This window comes from Rhamphochromis sp. 'chilingali' (genome assembly GCF_963969265.1).
Source record: "Rhamphochromis sp. 'chilingali' genome assembly, chromosome: 7".
Taxonomy (NCBI): Eukaryota; Metazoa; Chordata; class Actinopteri; order Cichliformes; family Cichlidae; genus Rhamphochromis; species Rhamphochromis sp. 'chilingali'.
Genome location: NC_137934.1, coordinates 32,775,844 through 32,796,467, shown reverse-complemented (window position 1 = coordinate 32,796,467; position 20,624 = coordinate 32,775,844). Strand labels below are relative to the sequence as shown.

The 20,624-nt window shown below is 41.8% G+C and overlaps 2 protein-coding genes across 2 annotated transcripts in view; both read right to left on the bottom strand.

Annotated features, from left to right (window-relative positions):
- Window positions 1–16: 16 nt before the first annotated feature.
- henmt1 (HEN methyltransferase 1) lies at window positions 17–7,881 on the bottom strand. The gene is made up of 9 exons (XM_080886995.1): window positions 7,789–7,881; window positions 7,426–7,538; window positions 3,478–3,612; window positions 3,163–3,345; window positions 2,869–3,055; window positions 1,904–2,066; window positions 1,717–1,801; window positions 1,450–1,607; window positions 17–144 (listed from the first exon to the last, which is right to left on the bottom strand). Exons 1-9 carry the CDS (start codon window positions 7,870–7,872, stop codon window positions 35–37), a joined length of 1,218 nt encoding a protein of 405 aa, XP_080743121.1. The 5' UTR covers window positions 7,873–7,881; the 3' UTR covers window positions 17–34.
- Window positions 7,882–11,804: 3,923 nt separating this feature from the next.
- fndc7b (fibronectin type III domain containing 7b) overlaps window positions 11,805–20,624 on the bottom strand; it is a 35,221-nt gene continuing 26,401 nt past the window's right edge. The window contains exons 42-59 of the mRNA XM_080886974.1: window positions 20,537–20,586; window positions 20,038–20,248; window positions 19,447–19,707; window positions 19,010–19,270; window positions 18,624–18,884; window positions 17,947–18,207; window positions 17,459–17,719; window positions 17,091–17,348; window positions 16,652–16,915; window positions 16,249–16,509; window positions 15,395–15,655; window positions 14,906–15,166; window positions 14,551–14,808; window positions 14,101–14,361; window positions 13,690–13,977; window positions 13,008–13,244; window positions 12,731–12,796; window positions 11,805–12,638 (exon numbers count right to left, since the gene is read on the bottom strand). Coding sequence (XP_080743100.1) covers window positions 12,346–12,638; window positions 12,731–12,796; window positions 13,008–13,244; window positions 13,690–13,977; window positions 14,101–14,361; window positions 14,551–14,808; window positions 14,906–15,166; window positions 15,395–15,655; window positions 16,249–16,509; window positions 16,652–16,915; window positions 17,091–17,348; window positions 17,459–17,719; window positions 17,947–18,207; window positions 18,624–18,884; window positions 19,010–19,270; window positions 19,447–19,707; window positions 20,038–20,248; window positions 20,537–20,586 — 4,274 coding nt within the window. The 3' untranslated portion in view covers window positions 11,805–12,345. The remainder of the gene's footprint in view (window positions 12,639–12,730; window positions 12,797–13,007; window positions 13,245–13,689; window positions 13,978–14,100; window positions 14,362–14,550; window positions 14,809–14,905; window positions 15,167–15,394; window positions 15,656–16,248; window positions 16,510–16,651; window positions 16,916–17,090; window positions 17,349–17,458; window positions 17,720–17,946; window positions 18,208–18,623; window positions 18,885–19,009; window positions 19,271–19,446; window positions 19,708–20,037; window positions 20,249–20,536; window positions 20,587–20,624) is intronic.

The window sequence follows — 20,624 nt, the reverse complement described above, 5'->3', positions numbered from 1 at the left end:
CACACTGACATATACCTGGAAAACATCCTCCACATCAATCATTTTCCTCCCAGTCTTCCTCTTGCTCAGCACTGTGGCTGTGCAGACTGGCCTCTGGATACCCACTGTCATCCAAATTGTAGTCATCTTCCTTTTCTTCCTGGTCTGAGAATCCCAATGAAGCGTCACAGTCACAAACACAGAAACATTCATGCAACGAACACAAGAACTGCAATGACAAGCTGCATGGTTAGCTGACGATGCATGTGAGCTGTGAAAGGGAAGTGAGCAAAGCACTCTGTGGTCAATGTGGCTAAAATGATTCTTGTGAGCAGTGAATACAAGTTGATGATCTCTGCTGCACAACCTCTTAGTACTGCATTTGTGTGGAAGGCTGCAATACCCTTCCACACAAATACACTTAATACTGTCACTGCTGACACTATTGAAGTTTTAGTCAGTATGAGTTATGCAAAGGGGTGGAGAACAGTTTCTGGCCATCCATAGGATTATTTCATCGAGGCTTGACATGTGTGTTCTGACTTAATCGAGTAAGTGCAAAAGTTTTGAGCCACCCTCCTTTCTCTATATTATGCTAGGAAGATGGGAAATCTGTAGAAACATACATGGAAATACGGTAAATACAGTTTGTGGACTTCTACTGAGCTTTAAAATCAATATTTGGCACCTTTATTCTTCAACTTGTGTTATCTTTGGCATTTTTCATAGATTTAACTACAGAAAATGAGAGGAGGGCATGTTTTTGTGACTGACTGCTAATAATAAAGTACCTAGAGATACAAATTAATAACAATTTTTGTAATTAAATTTATTAACTTAAGTTTCTTTATCAAGCTGTCTTGTTGTGCCTTTTTATTAGACAACACTGGTTCATCCCAGTGTTGAGTTAGGTGCCTTTTTGATGCTTGAATGATTCACAGTTCAGAACTTGAATGAGTGGGGGGGAAAGGAGCCAATGTCCGAAGAATAACTTTGAAAGACCGTCAGAAAGCTTGGAGAACTATTCCTCAAGACCACTTTAAAAATGTAAAAGAAAGTCTGGCTCCTTGGAAGTAAAATATAAAGAAATAAGGTGTGGCTCTGGATTTTCACACAGTACGGTACATAACACGCATTTGCTTGAGACAGCAGATTCATTTACAGAGGGTTGTTTGTCAGCACAAGACCTGAGGCTCTATTTGTGCCACATCAACTTGAGCCTCCATTAGCCTTGCTAATTGTCTGATATGCACCAGTGCATATGAGACAGGTCAATGATGAAAAACATCAGATTTTAATTTTGGACTTAAGCCAGACTCTTTTACATTCATTATTATGCAGCACGAGATGATTAGAGTCAAACTTACATCAACGAATGAAGAAAATATTCATATTCACAGAAAAATTAACACAATCTAAAAACCACTTCAAACGTTTAGTGAAGCACAAAGAAAATGAATCAAACAATACCTTGTTCCCAGTGATTTATTAGCACAGCAGAGCTATCCTGGCTCAGTTTAATGTTCGGCTCATCCATCAGCAGATGTTTGAGATTACCAAGGCTTCCACTTAGCACACTGACTTTAGGACAGCAGGACCACAGCACATCCAGTGGTACAGCCACAATCCTATTAGTACACACAAAAAGGTCAATAAAGAAAAACTCATAAAATAAAACGCTGGGAGATGCTGCCTCTCCTTAATACCACATACTGGCATCCTCCTGAGGAAGCTCACCTGCATGATGTACAGGACCCCTGTTTTTCAGCACTGTCTGATGCACCACTCCATTCCATTAAATCTTTCATCTCCTCTGCACATGCTGTAGGTATACAGTTTGGTGCATTTTAAACAAACGTGTTTAAATAAGATGATAAAACAATGCTTTTCACCCTGTCTGCTTCATCTGACAGGAATTCCTCACCTCCTCCCTCAGTTTGACACAGTGCAACTGCATCACATATCCCGTCGGCCTGTTCCTCCATCCATCTATTCTTTAGTTTTTCTGCCCCGTACAGCACTTCACTCACCAGAACCCTGCGCAAGATGTTGTTGTCACACAGGCTGGGGTAGTTTACTCTGTAAAGCTGACAGAGCAGAGGAAAAAGCACAGGTCAAAAGTCAAAGGAAGCAGGCAGCATCACAGAAACCTGTATGAAACAGAAACCTGGGGAAGCATATATTCAGGATAAAAGCTCTAATGCTGTTGATTAATACCACAAAGTTATTATTAGAGAGGTATAGAATGTAATTTTTGCTTAATCACTATTAATCACGCTGGTGTTACATGTATGTCCAGCTGTTTGCAATTTTAAGCAGCCACCAGCAGAGGGCGGTAAATACTGTCATTTCATACCAGTTTAAAAGCAATCTACTGCATCATCAAATATTGCTTTTACCTCTGGTTTGCTAGGTGTATTCAAATCACTGGAATGACTAATTAATAAAAACTGATGAGGAAGTAACTAATGTGCATTCATCAAATATTTTCACATGTACATTTTCATCAAAAATGCAAATAAAAAAAAGATCTATGTATCTATCCATCCATCCCTCCCTTCTGGCATGACCCAGAAAACACAGAGGATGTTTCAGTAGACAAATAAGTTAGAGGACAATGGGAGACAAGGCTTAAAAGACTTGACAGGACTGAAGACATGGGTTACAGCTGTTTCCTGTTTACCAGATGGCAGTATGAATCGATGATCACATAAATCAAAAAGACCAGCTGCAGCAGCTAATAATATTAATAGTGCATAATTCCAATAGTAGCAGCTCAGGAAATGCTAGTGAAAACACAAATACCACAGCACTATCACTAATGCTTTTTGTTTGTACTACAGAAATAATTAGCTTTTTCCATTTGTACTAATATTGAAATATACTTACCAATGTATATGGAAACAAATCCTCTGCATCGTTGACGAGCAACGTCTTGCAGCAATCTCTCCCCCCGAGCTGGTAAAACACACCGATCTGGGTACAGAACCCAACTGCCTCCTGTTGGCCCTGTGGGGCTTTTCCAACACCAGTGAACTCCACCTCATAGCCGTAGTCCAAACACACCTTCATAGCCCTGAGAAGGGATGCAGTTTAAATTTGTGTTGTATGCTCAGTAGGGGATAGGTTCCTACAGTGTTTCAGGATGAATTTATTTGCATGACTAAAAAAAAGTTAACGTACCAGGATCTAAACTCTGCTCTGGTCCATTCAAATTTGTGGTCGCTGTGCCTGTAACAGGACACTCCAGGCATGAAGATGTTGAACTCAGAGTTTGGGGTGCTGATGATGACCATCTTTGGGGTCATGTAACCAAATACCACCTCAGAGAAGAGCTCCACATCAGCAGGAGTGAGGTGCTCAATGCTGCACACACAGACAGATAGAAAACACAGTTACAAGAAGCAGCACAGAGTGACGAGCATAAAAGCAAAGAAAGAAAAAACATTTGTAATAATGAACAGAACGCAAAAGAGTGGGGAGAATGCAGCAGCTTACAGCTCTATACTGGTGACCAGATCAAATCCTTTGAAGCGGGCGTCTTTTTGGGTCACTGAGCCCTGGTACAGCTCAACGCACAGCTGATCGTAACTTGGCTCCAGGTAGTCAGTTGATATAGGAGCTAATCCATGCCTAAAGAAACATTCAAGCAGAGCCTGCACATTACTGTGCTGCCTGGTGCTTTCATCTTTATTGAAGACAATAATCAGAGCAAGACTTTAAGATCATTTTAAATTACTAACTTTCAACCAGTTTTTAAAGTTAAACTTAACTGGTCTCCCGTCTCAGAGGCGGGGTTTTTTTGTTGTTTTTTTAATCATTCCAATCTTTATGACCGTCACTTGATTTGTTCTCACTGATGTCACACTGTTTTCCATTTCTGCTTTAATTAGTGTTTTTTAAATGTTCTGAGGTCCCAGAGGACTCAGTCAAAAGGAAGCAGATGGAAGCAGACAATGTCAGCGAATGCTGAATGTTGACTGGGCCAGAATAGAGAAGATTTTCTTATACAGGGAGTGCAGAATTATTAGGCAAATGAGTATTTTGTCCACATCATCCTCTCCATGCATGTTGTCTTACTCCAAGCTGTATAGGCTCGAAAGCCTACTACCAATTAAGCATATTAGGTGATGTGCATCTCTGTAATGAGAAGGGGTGTGGTCTAATGACATCAACACCCTATATCAGGTGTGCATAATTATTAGGCAACGTCCTTTCCTTTGGCAAAATGGGTCAAAAGAAGGACTTGACAGGCTCAGAAAAGTCAAAGATAGTGAGATATCTTGCAGAGGGATGCAGCAGTCTCAAAATTGCAAAGCTTCTGAAGCGTGATCATCGAACAATCAAGCGTTTCATTCAAAATAGTCAACAGGGTCGCAAGAAGCGTGTGGAAAGACCAAGGCGCAAAATAACTGCCCATGAACTGAGAAAAGTCAAGCGTGCAGCTGCCAAGATGCCACTTGCCACCAGTTTGGCCATATTTCAGAGCTGCAACATCACTGGAGTGCCCAAAAGCACAAGGTGTGCAATACTCAGAGACATGGCCAAGGTAAGAAAGGCTGAAAGACGACCACCACTGAACAAGACACACAAGCTGAAACGTCAAGACTGGGCCAAGAAATATCTCAAGACTGGTTTTTCTAAGGTTTTATGGACTGATGAAATGAGAGTGAGTCTTGATGGGCCAGATGGATGGGCCCGTGGCTGGATTGGTAAAGGGCAGAGAGCTCCAGTCCGACTCAGACGCCAGCAAGGTGGAGGTGGAGTACTGGTTTGGGCTGGTATCATCAAAGATGAGCTTGTGGGGCCTTTTTGGGTTGAGGATGGAGTCAAGCTCAACTCCCAGTCCTACTGCCAGTTTCTGGAAGACACCTTCTTCAAGCAGTGGTACAGGAAGAAGTCTGCATCCTTCAAGAAAAACATGATTTTCATGCAGGACAATGCTCCATCACACGCGTCCAAGTACTCCACAGCGTGGCTGGCAAGAAAGGGTATAAAAGAAGTAAAACTAATGACATGGCCTCCTTGTTCACCTGATCTGAACCCCATTGAGAACCTGTGGTCCATCATCAAATGTGAGATTTACGAGGAGGGAAAACAGTACACCTCTCTGAACAGTGTCTGGGAGGCTGTGGTTGCTGCTGCACGCAATGTTGATGGTGAACAGATCAAAACACTGACAGAATCCATGGATGACAGGCTTTTGAGTGTCTTTGCAAAGAAAGGTGGCTATATTGGTCGCTGATTTGTTTTTGTTTTGTTTTTGAATGTCAGAAATGTATATTTGTGAATGTGGAGATGTTATATTGGTTTCACTGGTAAAAATAAATAATTGAAATGGGTATATATTTGTTTTTTGTTAAGTTGCCTAATAATTGTGCACAGTAATAGTCACCTGCACACACAGATATCCCCCTAAAATAGCTAAAACTAACAACTACTTCCAAAAACATTCAGCTTTGATATTAATGAGTTTTTTGGGTTCATTGAGAACATGGTTGTTGTTCAATAATAACATTATTCCTCAAAAATACAACTTGCCTAATAATTCTGCACTCCCTGTACAAGTCGAGTTTTTATCATTTAAAAATGTTTAGCTTTTGTTTGGTTTTTATTAGTTTCAGTGTTAGTTTTACACTATGTACTTATCATTTTATTTAAGACAAATGCAAGAGGTGGGGATTTGTGAAAATCAGCAATGTTACGATATAACCAACAGGACTCTTTGAAAGCAGCTGACTCACAGGCCTGAAGACATCCAAAGCCTCAAAAACGTCGATCAAACCTTCATCTTGTAGTTTGTGATAACAAATTTTACCAAATTAAATACCCACTCTAAGGATATTTACTCTACAGAAATATTTTAGTGATCTCATAAAGTCGTTTCAGTCAAATTTTTTTGCAAAGGTCTAGGCTACGTCCACACGTACCCGGGTATTTTTGAAAACGCAGATTTTTCTATGCGTTTGCACCTTGCGTCCACACGTAAACAGCGTTTTCGGTCACTGAAAATGGAGATTTTTAAAAACTCCGGCCAGGGTGGATATTTTTGAAAACTCCGTTTTTGCATTTATGTGTGGACAAGAAAAACGGAGAAAATGCAGCGTCAAAGATGTGCGCCTTTTTGACGTCACAATGTGCGCCACGTTATTGTTTCGGTGAAATAGTCAAAGGAGCTTGCAAAGAAAAGCGTCTGGACTTCTTTAAGTTGCTTGAAGACGTTTCACCTCTCATCCGAGAAGCTTCTTCAGTTCTAAGGTCAAATGGTGGAGAGTCCCAGATATAACCTAGTGGGAGTGACCCCCCACAGAGGGACAAAAGGACCCCCTGATGATCCTCTAATCGCCTGAGCCAAGGTGTGAAACTGGGCGTGGGTCCCAATCAGCCAGAGTTTCGGGTATGTTCATTGTGAAACCTGGCCCCACCTTATCATGCGAATTCCTGAGGTCAGATGGCCCAGGATGTGAGTGGGCGTTAAGGCGTCTGGGAAGGGATCTCAAAACTGGATTATAGATGGCAGAGAGTTGGTGTCGTAAACCCCCGCCTCTGTTCAAAGATGGTCGCTCACAGTGGACATAGATGGCTTTCACTCCTCTTTCAAACCATCTGTCCTCTCTGTCCAAAATGTGAACATTGGCATCCTCGAAAGAGTGTCCTTTATCCTTAAGATGCAGATGGACTGCTGAGTCTAAGGTGGGGCCAGGTTTCACAATGAACACACCCGAAACTCTGGCTGATTGGGACCCACGCCCAGTTTCACACCTTGGCTCAGGCGATTAGAGGATCATCAGGGGGTCCTTTTGTCCCTCTGTGGGGGGTTACTCCCACTAGGTTTATATCTGGGACTCTCCACCATTTGACCTTAGAACTGAAGAAGCTTCTCGGATTAGAGGTGAAACGTCTTCAAGCAACTTAAAGAAGTCCAGACGCTTTTCTTCGCAAGCTCCTTTGACAACGATGACCTGGATGACTGAGAACCTTCACAGACGTTTCGGTGAAATGAATTTCTATAATACTGTTAATTGTACTCTGCAGTGGTTAAATGCTTACATATACACACAGTTACTGTCCCTCCACACATACGACTCGGTTCTGCTTCTATGCCCCATCCTTGTTTACTATTTCCCACCTAGGCTTCTAGACTTCTGATTGGCCAACATTTCTACACTGTTAGGAATATATCGCCACCTGTTGCTTTGGCATGTTCATAGCAGCGTTTTCCTTCATTTTTGAGTTTAAGTGTGGACGGGATTATTTTATAAAACGAAATGAAAAATCTCGACATAGCCTAGACAGACCTGTTGTCTCCGTTAACATGTTAAGAGGAATATATGTTGGTGCACTGATGCACAAGATTCGCCAAAGAATACACTTTAAATTACTTTAACCCCGCAGTCTAATCTTAACTCTCACCATTTGCGTGAACAGACATACATACATACATACATCCTTTTCTTGACTTTGGCACCGTTCACGTCCACTCCAACCAGAAGTTCAATTTCGTGGTGAAACTTGAGCATTTTGAGGAGGGTACACTCACCGCAGCCCAAGTCCACCACCTGGACAAAGGCACAGGGCAGACTCTCGGTTAAAGAAATTTAATAAGAAATTGTAAATACAGTGAACCCAAAGCGTTAAGAAAAGCCAAGGCAACGTAGTTTATTATGCACTATAGTAGCTAACTTAATTGGTTTGGTGAAAATGTTTGCTAACATAATTAGCTTTGGTGTAGTCAAACGTCGCTAAACGAAATTCTTGCTTTTAAGCTAAAGTTTTAAAAAATGTATTTTTCACGAAGACATTAGCGACCTTTTTAGGTTTGTTCCTCTTGACAAAATCGACGACAAATTGATGTCTCTGCTTGTGAAGCGGCGGACTGAACGTCAGATCCATCTTTGTCTCGTCTTAGAGTCCTGTAACCCCGCCCGCCGGCCACCAGAGGGCGCTGTTGTTATCGAATCTGGAGCGTTTTTGGGGGGAGGGGAGGGTGAGCAAAGATGGTTCTGTTCTTACATTATTTAAAATATATCGGCAACACATGGCTTCAAAAGTGGTAGAGTTGTGGAAGTGCATCCAACTGGTCAAAATTTATTTTTTTTTATATTAAATTAATAATTGTTGGCTTTGGAAAAATCCCTTAAAGCTTAATCGAGGCTTCAGCAGGCTTGAGCATGTCTTTGAAAGTAAAATATATGACTTATTTTTAAATATTTTTGCTTCTACTCCACATAATATAAGCAAAGCAATTATGTAGTAATACAAATGTCCATTTTCCACCACAAATATATCCCGTATTGTGCAAAAGCCTTGAGCCAACCTGCATTTCTTTACATTTTGCTATGGAAAATAGAAAAAACATACACACATACATGCTAATACAGTCTAAGGCATAAATTGAGTTTGTACAAGTCTAACAAGCCAGAATGTCAATATTTGGATGGATATGACCACTTTTTTTCTGCCTGAACTCTCTTAGGCAGTCTTGTTTTGTGATTTCTATAAGCTGTTGTCATTAACAGTTCTCCAGGCTTCTCAAAGGAAATTCAAAGCTCTTCTTTGGCTGTTGACAACCTTTTGCAAAGCTCCAGTTAAATATATAACGATAAAAGGTTAAAAAGTACTGCAGGGTCGCATTGAGCCATAGCTAAGCAGAGCAGTGTGTGGTGGAACGGGTGGAGAACCAAATGGGTTGCAGAGTGAAGAAGAGTGTGGAGCACCTTATTAATCCGAGCAAATGAATTGCAAATGGGATTCCAACACCAGAAGGGGGCCCCAAAGAGCGCTTGAAATGTCACACAAACCAGTTTGATAAATGTATATTTTGTGTGTGTTAAACATATACCAATATTATGGGGGGGGGGGGGGGGGCATGCCAGGCAGAGATAGATGTATTATCAAGAATTTTCAGTATTCAATGTAAAAATAAAAAATAAAAAAAAACTATCAGAGAGGTTAACATTTTATGGAAATATGAAAATAACCATGCTTCCATATGCCCATTAAAAACAAAACGATACTTAAATATCCAGTAAGAGACATACAGCATGTGTATAAAAAATATTTGTGTTATGGTGTATTCCTGTGTGAAAATGGATTGTGCTATGGACAATGGACTGCTGCATGGGCTGTACTGCAGAGGGTGCTTTTCTCTTACTGACTTGAGGTCTTGTGGACTTGCAAAATCCAAACAAGAAGACCATTTTATTTCTATCTCTCTCTTAAAACACTGCTTGCAGCATCACTCACTGCAGCCACGAAAACCCCTAAACACATATAGTGAATGCAACTTTCCCACAGAGACAAGAATTCGTAATACAGTGTTTGAATACTTTCAGGTAACATACTGTTGTTCATATGATAAAACTTGACTGTCCTTAATTATCAGTTAGTTCTGATCCGTCAGGATCACCTCAGACAACTGAGGTGTCACACAGTCCCAGTTTTACACTGAAATAATTTATTTAAACAGAAACTGTTTTATCACAGCATTCAGAACATTTCATTTTGAAAGTTTTGAAACCCAAAAATAGACTTGTGAGGTTTATTATATGCTCATTGTGCTGTGGGGCTTTACATAATACACAGTGGTCTGTCCCTCTAGGCCAGTTTATCCAAATGACCAAAGCTTCATACAGTGGGGCAAAAAAGTATTTAGTCAGCCACCGATTGTGCAAATTCCTCCACTTAAAATGATGACAGAGGTCAGTAATTTGCACCAGAGGTACACTTCAACTGTGAGAGACAGAATGTGAAAGAAAAATCCATGAATCCACATGGTAGGATTTGTAAAGAATTTATTTGTAAATCAGGGTGGAAAATAAGTATTTGGTCACCTCAAACAAGGAAAATCTCTGGCTCTCACAGACCTGTAACGTCTTCTGTAAGAAGCTTTTCTGTCCCCCACTCGTTACCTGTATGAATGGCACCTGTTTGAACTCATCATCTGTATAAAAGACACCTGTCCACAGCCTCAAACAGTCAGACTCCAAACTCCGCCATGGCCAAGACCAAAGAGCTTTCGAAGGACACCAGGAAAAGTATTGTAGACCTGCACCAGACTGGGAAGAGTGAATCTACAATAGGCAAGCAGCTTGGTGTGAAAAAATCAACTGTGGGAGCAATCATCAGAAAATGGAAGACATACAAGACCACTGATAATCTCCCTCGATCTGGGGCTCCACGCAAGATCTCATCCCGTGGGGTCAAAATGATCATGAGAACGGTGAGCAAAGATCCCAGAACCACACGGGGGGACCTGGTGAATGACCTGCAGAGAGCTGGGACCAAAGTAACAAAGGTCACCATCAGTAACACACTACAACGGCAGGGAATCAAATCCCGCAGTGCCAGACGTGTTCCGCTGCTGAAGCCAGTGCATGTCCAGGCCCGTCTGAAGTTTGCCAGAGAGCACATGGATGATACAGCAGAGGATTGGGAGAATGTCATGTGGTCAGATGAAACCAAAGTAGAACTTTTTGGTATAAACTCAACTCGTCGTGTTTGGAGGAAGAAGAATACTGAGTTGCATCCCAAGAACACCATACCTACTGTGAAGCATGGGGGTGGAAACATCATGCTATGGGGCTGTTTTTCTGCCAAGGGGACAGGACGACTGATCCGTGTTAAGGACAGAATGAATGGGGCCATGTATCGTGAGATTTTGAGCCAAAACCTCCTTCCATCAGTGAGAACTTTGAAGATGAAACGAGGCTGGGTCTTCCAACATGACAATGATCCAAAACACACCGCCCGGGCAACAAAGGAGTGGCTCCGTAAGAAGCATTTGAAAGTCCTGGAGTGGCCTAGCCAGTCTCCAGACCTCAACCCCATAGAAAATCTGTGGCGGGAGTTGAAAGTCCGTGTTGCTCGGCGACAGCCCCAAAACATCACTGCTCTCGAGAAGATCTGCATGGAGGAATGGGCCAAAATACCAGCTACTGTGTGTGCAAACCTGGTAAAGACCTATAGTAAACGTTTGACCTCTGTTATTGCCAACAAAGGTTATGTTACAAAGTATTGAGTTGTATTTTTGTTATTGACCAAATACTTATTTTCCACCCTGATTTACGAATAAATTCTTTACAAATCCTACCATGTGGATTCATGGATTTTTTTTTTTCACATTCTGTCTCTCACAGTTGAAGTGTACCTCTGGTGCAAATTACTGACCTCTGTCATCATTTTAGGTGGGGGAACTTGCACAATCGGTGGCTGACTAAATACTGTTTTGCCCCACTGTATATACCAGATGCTGCCAGGCTTCAGTTGCATCATTTCCTTTCACAGTATATCACTGCGCTTTACCACATTTGGGAAATACGGAACAGCTGTGAGGCACATGAACAGGAATCATACATTGTCTTGATTTCCTTCCAGCACACTAGTAAGTTATGATAATAGTTGTGTTTGATGTTTAATGCACAAATGATAAAGCATGAACAAACTATAGATAATACTAGTGGTGCTGAGGTGGGCAGGACTGGTGCTGGCGGGGGGCCCAAATCAAATTCTACTTAAGGTCAAAATGACCCTCCTGGTTGTTCTAAGTGTTAAAGCTATCCATGTATCTGCCTGTCAGTGCATAAATCCCAGTGAAGACCTCTGATTTTGAGTATGAGAAAATACAGATTACTTCTGTAATTTGGATTAGCATTTTTTGAATAAATAGTGACATAATGTAATGTCTTCTGTTGTTTATCTGAAGTTGTTCTAAAATAATCTTCAGACTTGCACAGGCCCTGATATGTAAAGCTTCAGAGTTAAAAGATGGTGTGCTTTCCAAGTTGGAAAAAATGAAACTCCAGATTAGATTTGTTTTGTGTGTTTTCAACCTTTTTTTTATTCTTTAATTTCTGGGATTGTTCAAAAGCATCTGTCGGCGTGTTTACAATCTGAGAAGTCACATAGTACATCAAAAAGATCAGATACTGCATGACTTTACAAATATAGCTTTATAAATTACCATTTTATTTGTTTACACTACATTTTTCATCAATCATGCAGAGAATCGAATAACCTACCCCAAAAATATAAGCATGTTTTTGATAAATACTGTATAATTTCAGCAGAGCTACATTTATGCAAATATACAAACTACTCCCACAGAAAATTCAGAAGCATTTAAATCTATAAGTGGTTGTTAGGTTTGATCATCATCTCTTTGTGACATTTAAGAAACATAATTTTATCATGACTTTGTATGTGTGATTACTTCCTTTTCACAATTATCTTCCTAAAGTATGTGTACGATCAAACCAGCATGAGTTGTGTTATGGATGCTACAAAGTGGCATATGATAGTATTTCTGTTTAGTCCAGTGTCTATTTAAGTGAATTTGTGTGTATGCGTGCATGTGTGTGTGTGTCACTAAGAGCCCACTAGAGCATCAGTGTTTCTGCACTTGGACTGGGAGTAGCTGCTTTGGTTGATGGCATTTTTGGCTGCCACCCTGACGCAGTAGGTGGTCTGGGGTTTGAGATCAGTCTCTGTGTAAGAGTCACCTTCCACTCTTCGAACTCTCGCCGGCTTGCTGGCTTTTCCCTTTATCTGCTCCTCCTCAATCATAAGTGTGTACTCGGTGGCACCCGTCACTGTCGTCCAACTCACATGCAAAGAAACTCCAGTTACTGTTAATGTCAGCACCTCTGGGATTTCAAGATCTAACGGAGACAGAGGGAAGTGAGTGACAGCTGATTGATTACATGAGCAACACTATCTTGATGCTGTTTTACACCAATACAAACAGACTAACCCTCTTCTAAACTGGCATAGAACTGAACAAATTCCAGGTCTCTTCTTCTGCGAGTTGTCACTGGACCTGAGGAAGATGCGGAAAGCACTCGTAAGAAAATGTCTCAAAGAGGGTTGTGTTAAATAGCAATATATAGAAAAAGAACCAACCACATTTAATTTTTAGTGGCATTATACAAAGTTATAAAGAATTACATAAAACACAAAGGAGTGTAGAAACATTTAAATCTGTTTTCCTAAGTTGCGTGCAGGCTGCAGACCACTGCTGTCTGTCTGACCTGTAATGTTTTGGCTGGGATTGCTCTCCCCTACAGCATTGCTAGCTGTCACTATAGTTGCATTAGGATCGAAGTCGGTTAGCTGGCAGGAAAGTTCGGTGGTGTTGCATAGTTTTACACGGGTTCCTCTCGATACGTTGTAGACCGTGTAACTGGTAGCAAACACTGAAGCATTCCAGAATAGGACAGCAGACTGCCTGTTGCCAGTGTACATCACACTCTGTGGAGCACACGGGGCTGGGAAGGAAACAGTGAAAATGCTGTTAACCGAAGGAAAGGGTAATGCTACAGTTAAAATTTTATCTATACTGTAATGTCAGGCTTTTGTTATTATTGCATTTGATGTATAAATCGCTATAACTTGAGGCTGACATTATGGTATAAGTTTAGTTTAATTCAAAATAAATCAGTTTAATTTAATTTATATAGCGCCAAGTCACAAATAATTGCCTCAAAGTGCATTATATTGTAAAGACCTTACAATAACACAGAAAACCCCCAACAATCAAACAATCCCCCTATGAACATGCACTTTGGCAACAGTGGGAAGGAAAAACTCCCTTTTAATAGGAAGAGACCTCCAGCAGAACCAGGGAACTGCAGCCATCTGCATTTGCATAAACATCCATGCAAAAACACATCCTGTTCCATTTAAAGTCTACAAATGAGAACAGAAAGTTACCTGTTAGTGCAGTAATGGGACTCGATGGCTTGCCGATACCAGCTGAGTTCTTGGCACGCACTGTGATGTTAAAAGCAGTGCTACAAGGCACTGGAAATTCAAAGTATGGCCTGGGTAGCCAATAAGAAGAGACAGTCATCAAGGCTTGTGGGTTGTTTTCAATCTGACCGCTGATTTCCGCCAAATAATCAACATCAGGACATGTAACTTTGCTCCATGATATCATGGCCCAGTATAACCTGTCTATCCTCTGCATACGGACATTCACACGAGAAGGAGGGCACGGGACTGAAGAAGAAGGAAGAAGCATTTTATCAATAACACTGCAAATTGACCATAAATGTAGGAGTAGAAACACATTAAACACTTTTTTCCCCCAAACTTGTGGTTAAATATAAATGTTTGACTTACCTGCTCCGGCCTGCAGAGGTGAGCTGAATGAGCTGTTGCAGATGCTGTTAGAGGCTGTCACAGAGAAATTGTAAACGCCACCGCACTCCAGCCCTTTGAAGGTGCAGGAGGGATTGCTGCTGTTACAGAACAGGGCGACTCCATTCGTGGATTGTGCAAAGCTAAAATACTCCACAGCACCCGTGCTTTTGTTCCACGACATGGCAGCCGAGTTGGTCTGACAGTCAATATCCACCGCGATATCAGAGGGCGCACAGGGCACTGATAGGAAGGAGAGAGAGGATTCCTGTTAGGGGAACGTAGCATGCAGCCCAATTTCTAAACGCAGTTTTTTTAGAAATGTTGAATCTAAAAAACAGGATACCCTTTTCAGTAACACAAACTAATCAAAAGACTTGAAGAAGTAAAGCTCAATAAGATGACAGAAAATAACTGATCAGTTATTTGTACCTGTTTTAAAGGATGAACTGCTGGGATAGCTGGTACAGTTCTCCCCTCTGGCAGTGATGCTTAAATTGTACAGCTGACCACAGTGAAGATCAACCAAAGAGCAGTTGTTCACTGAGGTGTTGCAGGTTGCCACGTGTCCATCTCGAGTTGTGGCTATCAGCTGGTATGATGTGGGCACCAGAGAGTCCGCCCATCTCACTTTGGCCCCAGCGTCCTTGCACGATGGCACCACTGTTACATTGGCTGGGACGCAAGGTGCTAAAGAAGACAGAGTTATCTGATTCAAATCTCTGTGGGTGTTTGTACTGAAACTCTACTGTAGTTTAGCAGACAAATCTGGGAAGCTGAAGAATACCTGTTTGGATCTTCTTTGGAGGGCTTCTGAAGCTGCTGCACTTATCAGAGGAAGTTGCTACTATGACGCTGTAGTGCATGCCGCAGTGAACATTCTGGAGTACACATGAAGTGGAGGTACTGTTACAGGTAACAACAGAGTTGTCATCACCTTCAGCTGTGACCACATAGACTGGTGTCCCTGCAGTCACCTTCCATTCAACTAGGATGGTGTCACTGTTGCATTGGCTCATTGCACTGATGGATGTTAGAGTGCAAGGACCTACAGAAAAGAATTCAAACCAATAATTAGAAAAAGGAAAAATCCTTTCCAATGTCTAATCTGTCACAAATGATAAAACAGCTGAAAACAAGCTGAAAAGATATAGATAGCAGGCCTCACCCAGAGATGTCAGTGGTCAAAATACTTTGCAGAAACCTCACAAAAACACACAAAACACCACACACTTAACAGAGAGGGATCCAGAGTGCAGAGATTCCTGCTAAATACCTGTCTCAAGCTCAAAGGTGGCATTGTCAATACTGCTGCAGTGCTTGTTGATAGCCTTGAGCTTAAAGGTGTAAAGTGTCCCACAGTTCAAATCCTGGACTTTACAGGGAGATGAGGTGGTAGTGCAGCTGGAGTTGTGACCATTGGCTCCTCGGGCCAGCACAAAGTAACTGGTTGCTCCCATCGAGTCGTCCCACGTCACCCAGGCACTGTTTGATATGCAGTCCAGACTACCCTTAATGTTCCTGGGTATGCATGGAGCTATTAAAGGTGAAAGGCAAAATAATGAGCAAGTTGCTCCAGAGGAGATCCACATTTAATTCAACATAAAAGAAAAAATGATGGAAAGCATATCTATTTCTAAACTTCCAGTAGCACCCACCGGTTAACATCCTGTGAAAAATCTGTGGCTTAAGCCGAAGATCAGGCAAAACATTCATGCGCATGGTAAATGTAATATATATATATTTAATCATCTACAGATGTTCACTGGCACCATAAGCTCAGCTTCTTATTTCAACATGTTGAACTGCAGTTATGCGCCGGGACTCCTCCCACTTCCCACATCTGGAAACTCTCTATAACACCATCTCTAAAGAAATGTTACATACATGGTTTGCTGGCTTTTGCACCTGATGGTCCAGCTGTTGTCATAATTCAGATCTTAAGCCTTGATTTTAAAGATGAAATAAACTAACAAATATTTATTATCAGATTGATATTTGCAGCTGTTTTGCTTTCCAGATTAATACACCGTCTCATATTTGGGGTCTTATTTATGGAACAAAGACATGAAGAAAGTGTATCACGTCTCCAGCACATCAGTACATTTTGTATTTATAAGAAAAGTTTACCTGAAGAAGACTCCACCACAGCGCTCGGTTTGCTCTGGCAACCATCTCTTATAGACAGCACAGTGATGTTGTAGCTCTGTCCACAGGGTAGATTATTTAGAGTGCAGCTATTTCCAGTAGAGTTACAGTAGAGTCTCGCCCCAGTGTTGCTCACTGCAGCCACGTGGAAGTACTGGGCATCAGGGTTGGGGGACCAGGACACAACCATGGAACCTGCTCCGCATTGTGCACCAACAACCACATTCTGTGGTGGACAAGGCGCTGAGGGTGGCAGAGACACAAGTTGTTTGAGTATTTTTAAACTACTCAGATAAATTATTAAGCCTGCCATCTGTATGTAGATTGTATAAAGTCACAAGCTGTTACACTGAGTTCATGTCTGAGCCTCCGCTGCTTTTGATACCTGTTCGTACGTAAGCTTTGTTGCCCTCCAAACTGGAACAGGACTCATCCTGGCTGAACATGCTAACATTGTAGGTCTGCCCACACTGCAGCTCACTCAGATCACAGAAGGTCATAGTGTTGTTACACTCAGCCCTGTAACGGCCATCTGCTGTAACACCCACTGCAGTATATAGGAGAGCTCCGCTGGCCCCCTCCCATGTCACTGCAGCAGAGTTTGAGTGGCATCGTAAAGAAGCTTTCACGCTGGTTGGCTTACATGGCACTGTGAAAGAAAAAGATGAATTAAGCATTGCTGAGGTATGAGGTATGATATGAGCAGTAAGACAACTGACATGTCAACAACATACAATCATTTTTTTCATCATTACTATCATTGGCTAAGCTTTAAAGACATCTTAAAACACAGATCACACACACACACAGTAGTTCCCACCTACCTGACTGCAGGCTGAGGTGGGCTCGGCTGTTATCACAGCGTCCATCCTGAGCTGTAACTGTCAGGTTGTAGAGCTGGCCACAGTGCATGTTGGGTAGCTTGCAACTGCTTTCAGTTGTGTCGCACTCTGACTTGTGACCATCAGGTCCAAAAGCCTGGACCTTGTAGATGGACACACCCTCCCCTTCTTCCCATGATACCACTCCTGTGTCATTCCTGCACACCATCTCAGCTCTTACTTTCTGAGGCACACATGGCACTAAAGACAAATGTGAATACAGAAGAATATTAATTGCACTCTAATATACTATATATTCATGATTTCTTTTTAAAAAATCCATCATATTTTGATAAATGAAATCTTCTAACCTGTGTTGATCTCCACAGCAGAGCTTTCAGTGCTGTTACATGTGTCATCTGAAGCAGTAACAGTGATCGAGTAGTTGAGGCCGCACAGCACGTCACCGAGCAGGCAGGTTGAGTCGTTGCTGTTGCAAACTGAAGCGTAGCCACCGCGGCCCTGGGCAACTACCGTGTAGGATAATGCTCCTTTACTTGGCTCCCAAGACACTGCCACAGCACCAGACTCACAAACAACCCCGGCCTCCACTAGGTGTGGTATGCAGGGCACTGCAAAAACACAGGGAAAGAACGATTAGTACAGATGCAATGATCACATACAGACCTTTTCAATGATAATAACTAGTAGTAACAACATCTGTGTGTAAATATTAGATTGTTCAGTAGTATATTTAAACAATCACAAAAACATTATGTATTTTTATTTTCCTATTTAAGAAAATTATGGACTTAGCATGTCGTAACTGGCTGTCAGACATGAACATTCCCTATTGTACCTGCTTGCATCTGCTGTGTGTCACTCTTTGACACATTGCACACATCATTAACAGCAATCACGCTGATGTTGTAGGTGAAGCCACATAAGAGGTCTGCGAGGATGCAGGACTGTGACATTGTCTCGCAACTCGTTTCATCTTCTTCCACGCCGGCGGCTTGGACAATGTAGTAGTCCGCCCCTCTGCTGGCCTGCCATTCCACCACAGCTGTGTTAGTAGAGCAATCCAGTACATGCATAACATCCTCGGGAGGACAAGGCACTGGTGGTTGAAGGACAAAGTGAAATAGCTCAATGAGGAGGTAGTAAGTGTAATGATAGTGGCTAGCTGCAACCCTAGCTCCATTTCTAGGTGCTTACACTTCTGACTCAGATAACATAACAGCTCCTTAAGCTTCATCAAGGCTTTTATACCTAAAAACCTAATAATTTTATAATGGAAAACTTAATAACATCTTCAGGTCCCTAAAAAATGACATGTAGTTTGCACTAGTAAGCGACCCAACTAAACTCCCGCAATACTGAGTTTTGCATTTGTTTATGCCCCCCTAGAAGTTGAAATATGCCAAAAAAATATGTTTTCCGCCAGTTTGAAATTACTGTGAAACTACCAAATAAGTGGTACACTACAGCAAATCATTGCCTCACAATTTTAACTTATTTTTATTGCATTTTTACCTGATTCCACCTGGAGTGTGGAGCTGGGAGGGCTGCTGCACTCATAATTTGAGGCCACAGTGATCACGTCATAGATCTGACCACACTGTAAGCCTGGCAGCTCACAGTTGGTGATGTTGGAGCTGCAGGTGGAAACATGGCCACTGGATGAGTGTGCTGTTGCATTGTAATACAAGGCACCCTCAGCGTAGGCCCAGTCCAAGAGGGCTGAGTTGGTGAAGCAGTCCAGAATCACTGTGCCAATGTTGGGTGTGCAGGGAACTGACAAAAGAAGGGAGTAACACTTTGAGTACTTGCACATGCTAAGAGCAATAAATCTATGACACACTGACATCATGAACATCACACAGTCCAAAGGAGATTCATTTAAAATCTCACTGTTTTACCTGAATGGAAAGTTATAGCTGGGCTGGGCAGACTTGAGCAGGTTTCATCCTCTGCCACCACCTGGACAGAATAGTCATGTCCGCACATCAGATTGGTCAAAGTGCACCTTGGGCCTGCAGTCTGGCAGATGGACATGGACCCCACTGTGCTCTGTGCTGTCACTTTGTAAGAAAGAGCCCCATTGCTAGCACTCCAGGACACAACAGCCTGATTTTTGGAGCAAACCATCTTCACTTCCACATTAGTCGGAACACAAGGAACTAGATAAAAGTGTGAAGAATAGGAAATTGAAACTCATTTAAGTATACATTTTAAATGAACACAGAACTACATTTAAAAAAGACTTAAATTAGATCTGTCTTTGAATTATTTACACACTTTCTATTTTCAGAGTAAAAATAACAACAGCGTAGCAAAAATACTGATTTGTCCTCACCTGATCGCAGTGGGTCACCTTTACTGGGATCAGAGTTACACTTCCTGTTTGAGGCCACCACAGTCACTGTGTAGTTCTGTCCACAGAGGACATTGGGCATGGCACATTGCTCGCTGTCAGACCAGCAGCTCGAAGACTGTCCATCTTCCGTCCTAACTTTGGCAATGTAGTACTCTGCACCAGCCGAGCCAGTCCACGACACCACAGCAATGTTGGAGATGCAGTTCATGAAGCTGGAGATACCGGTGGGTGAACAGGGCTCTTTGGGACGAAAGGAGAAAAGACTGGATTAGAAAAAAAGGGTCTCAAGTATGGTGCACAGTTCCATTTTAACAGCACATATTTCAATGACTCCAGGTCTGCCTGTAAAAATCACGTTTAACTGACCGGCAATAAAAATTGTTTTACCACTCGTTGTCAATTACAGTTCCTTAGTATATGTAAGAAATGATGCATTTTACAACATAAAATCCTTTATGTACAATTGTTTTTACGGTTATCGTGCATTTTTGCAAAGAAATATAATATATGCATTGCCCTTTTACTTACTGGCTTGAAGACAAATTTTTCCAAGTATAAACCGGATTTTACCTGATGTAAGACTTAAAGGTGGGCTGGGGCGGCTTGTGCACACTGAATCTGCCGCCTGAACAGACAGGAAGTATTCCTGACCACAGTGGAACTCAGAAATGTAAGTCCAGGTATCATTGGTACTGAGCTGCACTTTGTGGCCAATGTTGTTCTCTGCAGTCACGATGTAAAACTCTGCAGTTTCACTGGCATTCCAGGCCAGTGATCCCACCTTAGAAAATATTACAGTACAATTCAATCATACAATTCAATCCTCATCAGAAATCAAGATAGCATTCTTACTTTGAATGTCCTTCAAGAAGGTTTGACACTTTTCCTGAAGATTACTCAATAAAATCACACGAAGGTTTGCTTAAGAGAGTTCAAGCTATATAAGCAATGAACCAGGGAGTAAGATCTATGAGTTTATCTTTACCCAGGTGAACTGGGTATGTCTTTAATTTACTGAGCCGAAACCTTTTTAAAGAGTTAAAAGAAAATCCAGATAAATAATATTCACCTTTGTAGTGCAATTAAGAGATGATGTCAGATTCTGAGGTATGCATGGTGCTAAAAAGAGAAGACATAAGTTTAGACATTTATTAGTG

Bases quoted from the DNA above. Each gene is read 5' to 3' on its own strand.
- henmt1 (XM_080886995.1), bottom strand. From the start codon at position 7,872: ATGGATCTGACGTTCAGTCCGCCGCTTCACAAGCAGAGACATCAATTT. The intron at 3,613-7,425 runs GTATGTATGTAT...ATGTTTCTTTAG, and splicing joins GCCAAAGTCAAGAAAAGGAT to GCATGGATTAGCTCCTATAT. The intron at 1,608-1,716 runs GTGAGCTTCCTC...GTGTACTAATAG, and splicing joins GGGTCCTGTACATCATGCAG to GATTGTGGCTGTACCACTGG.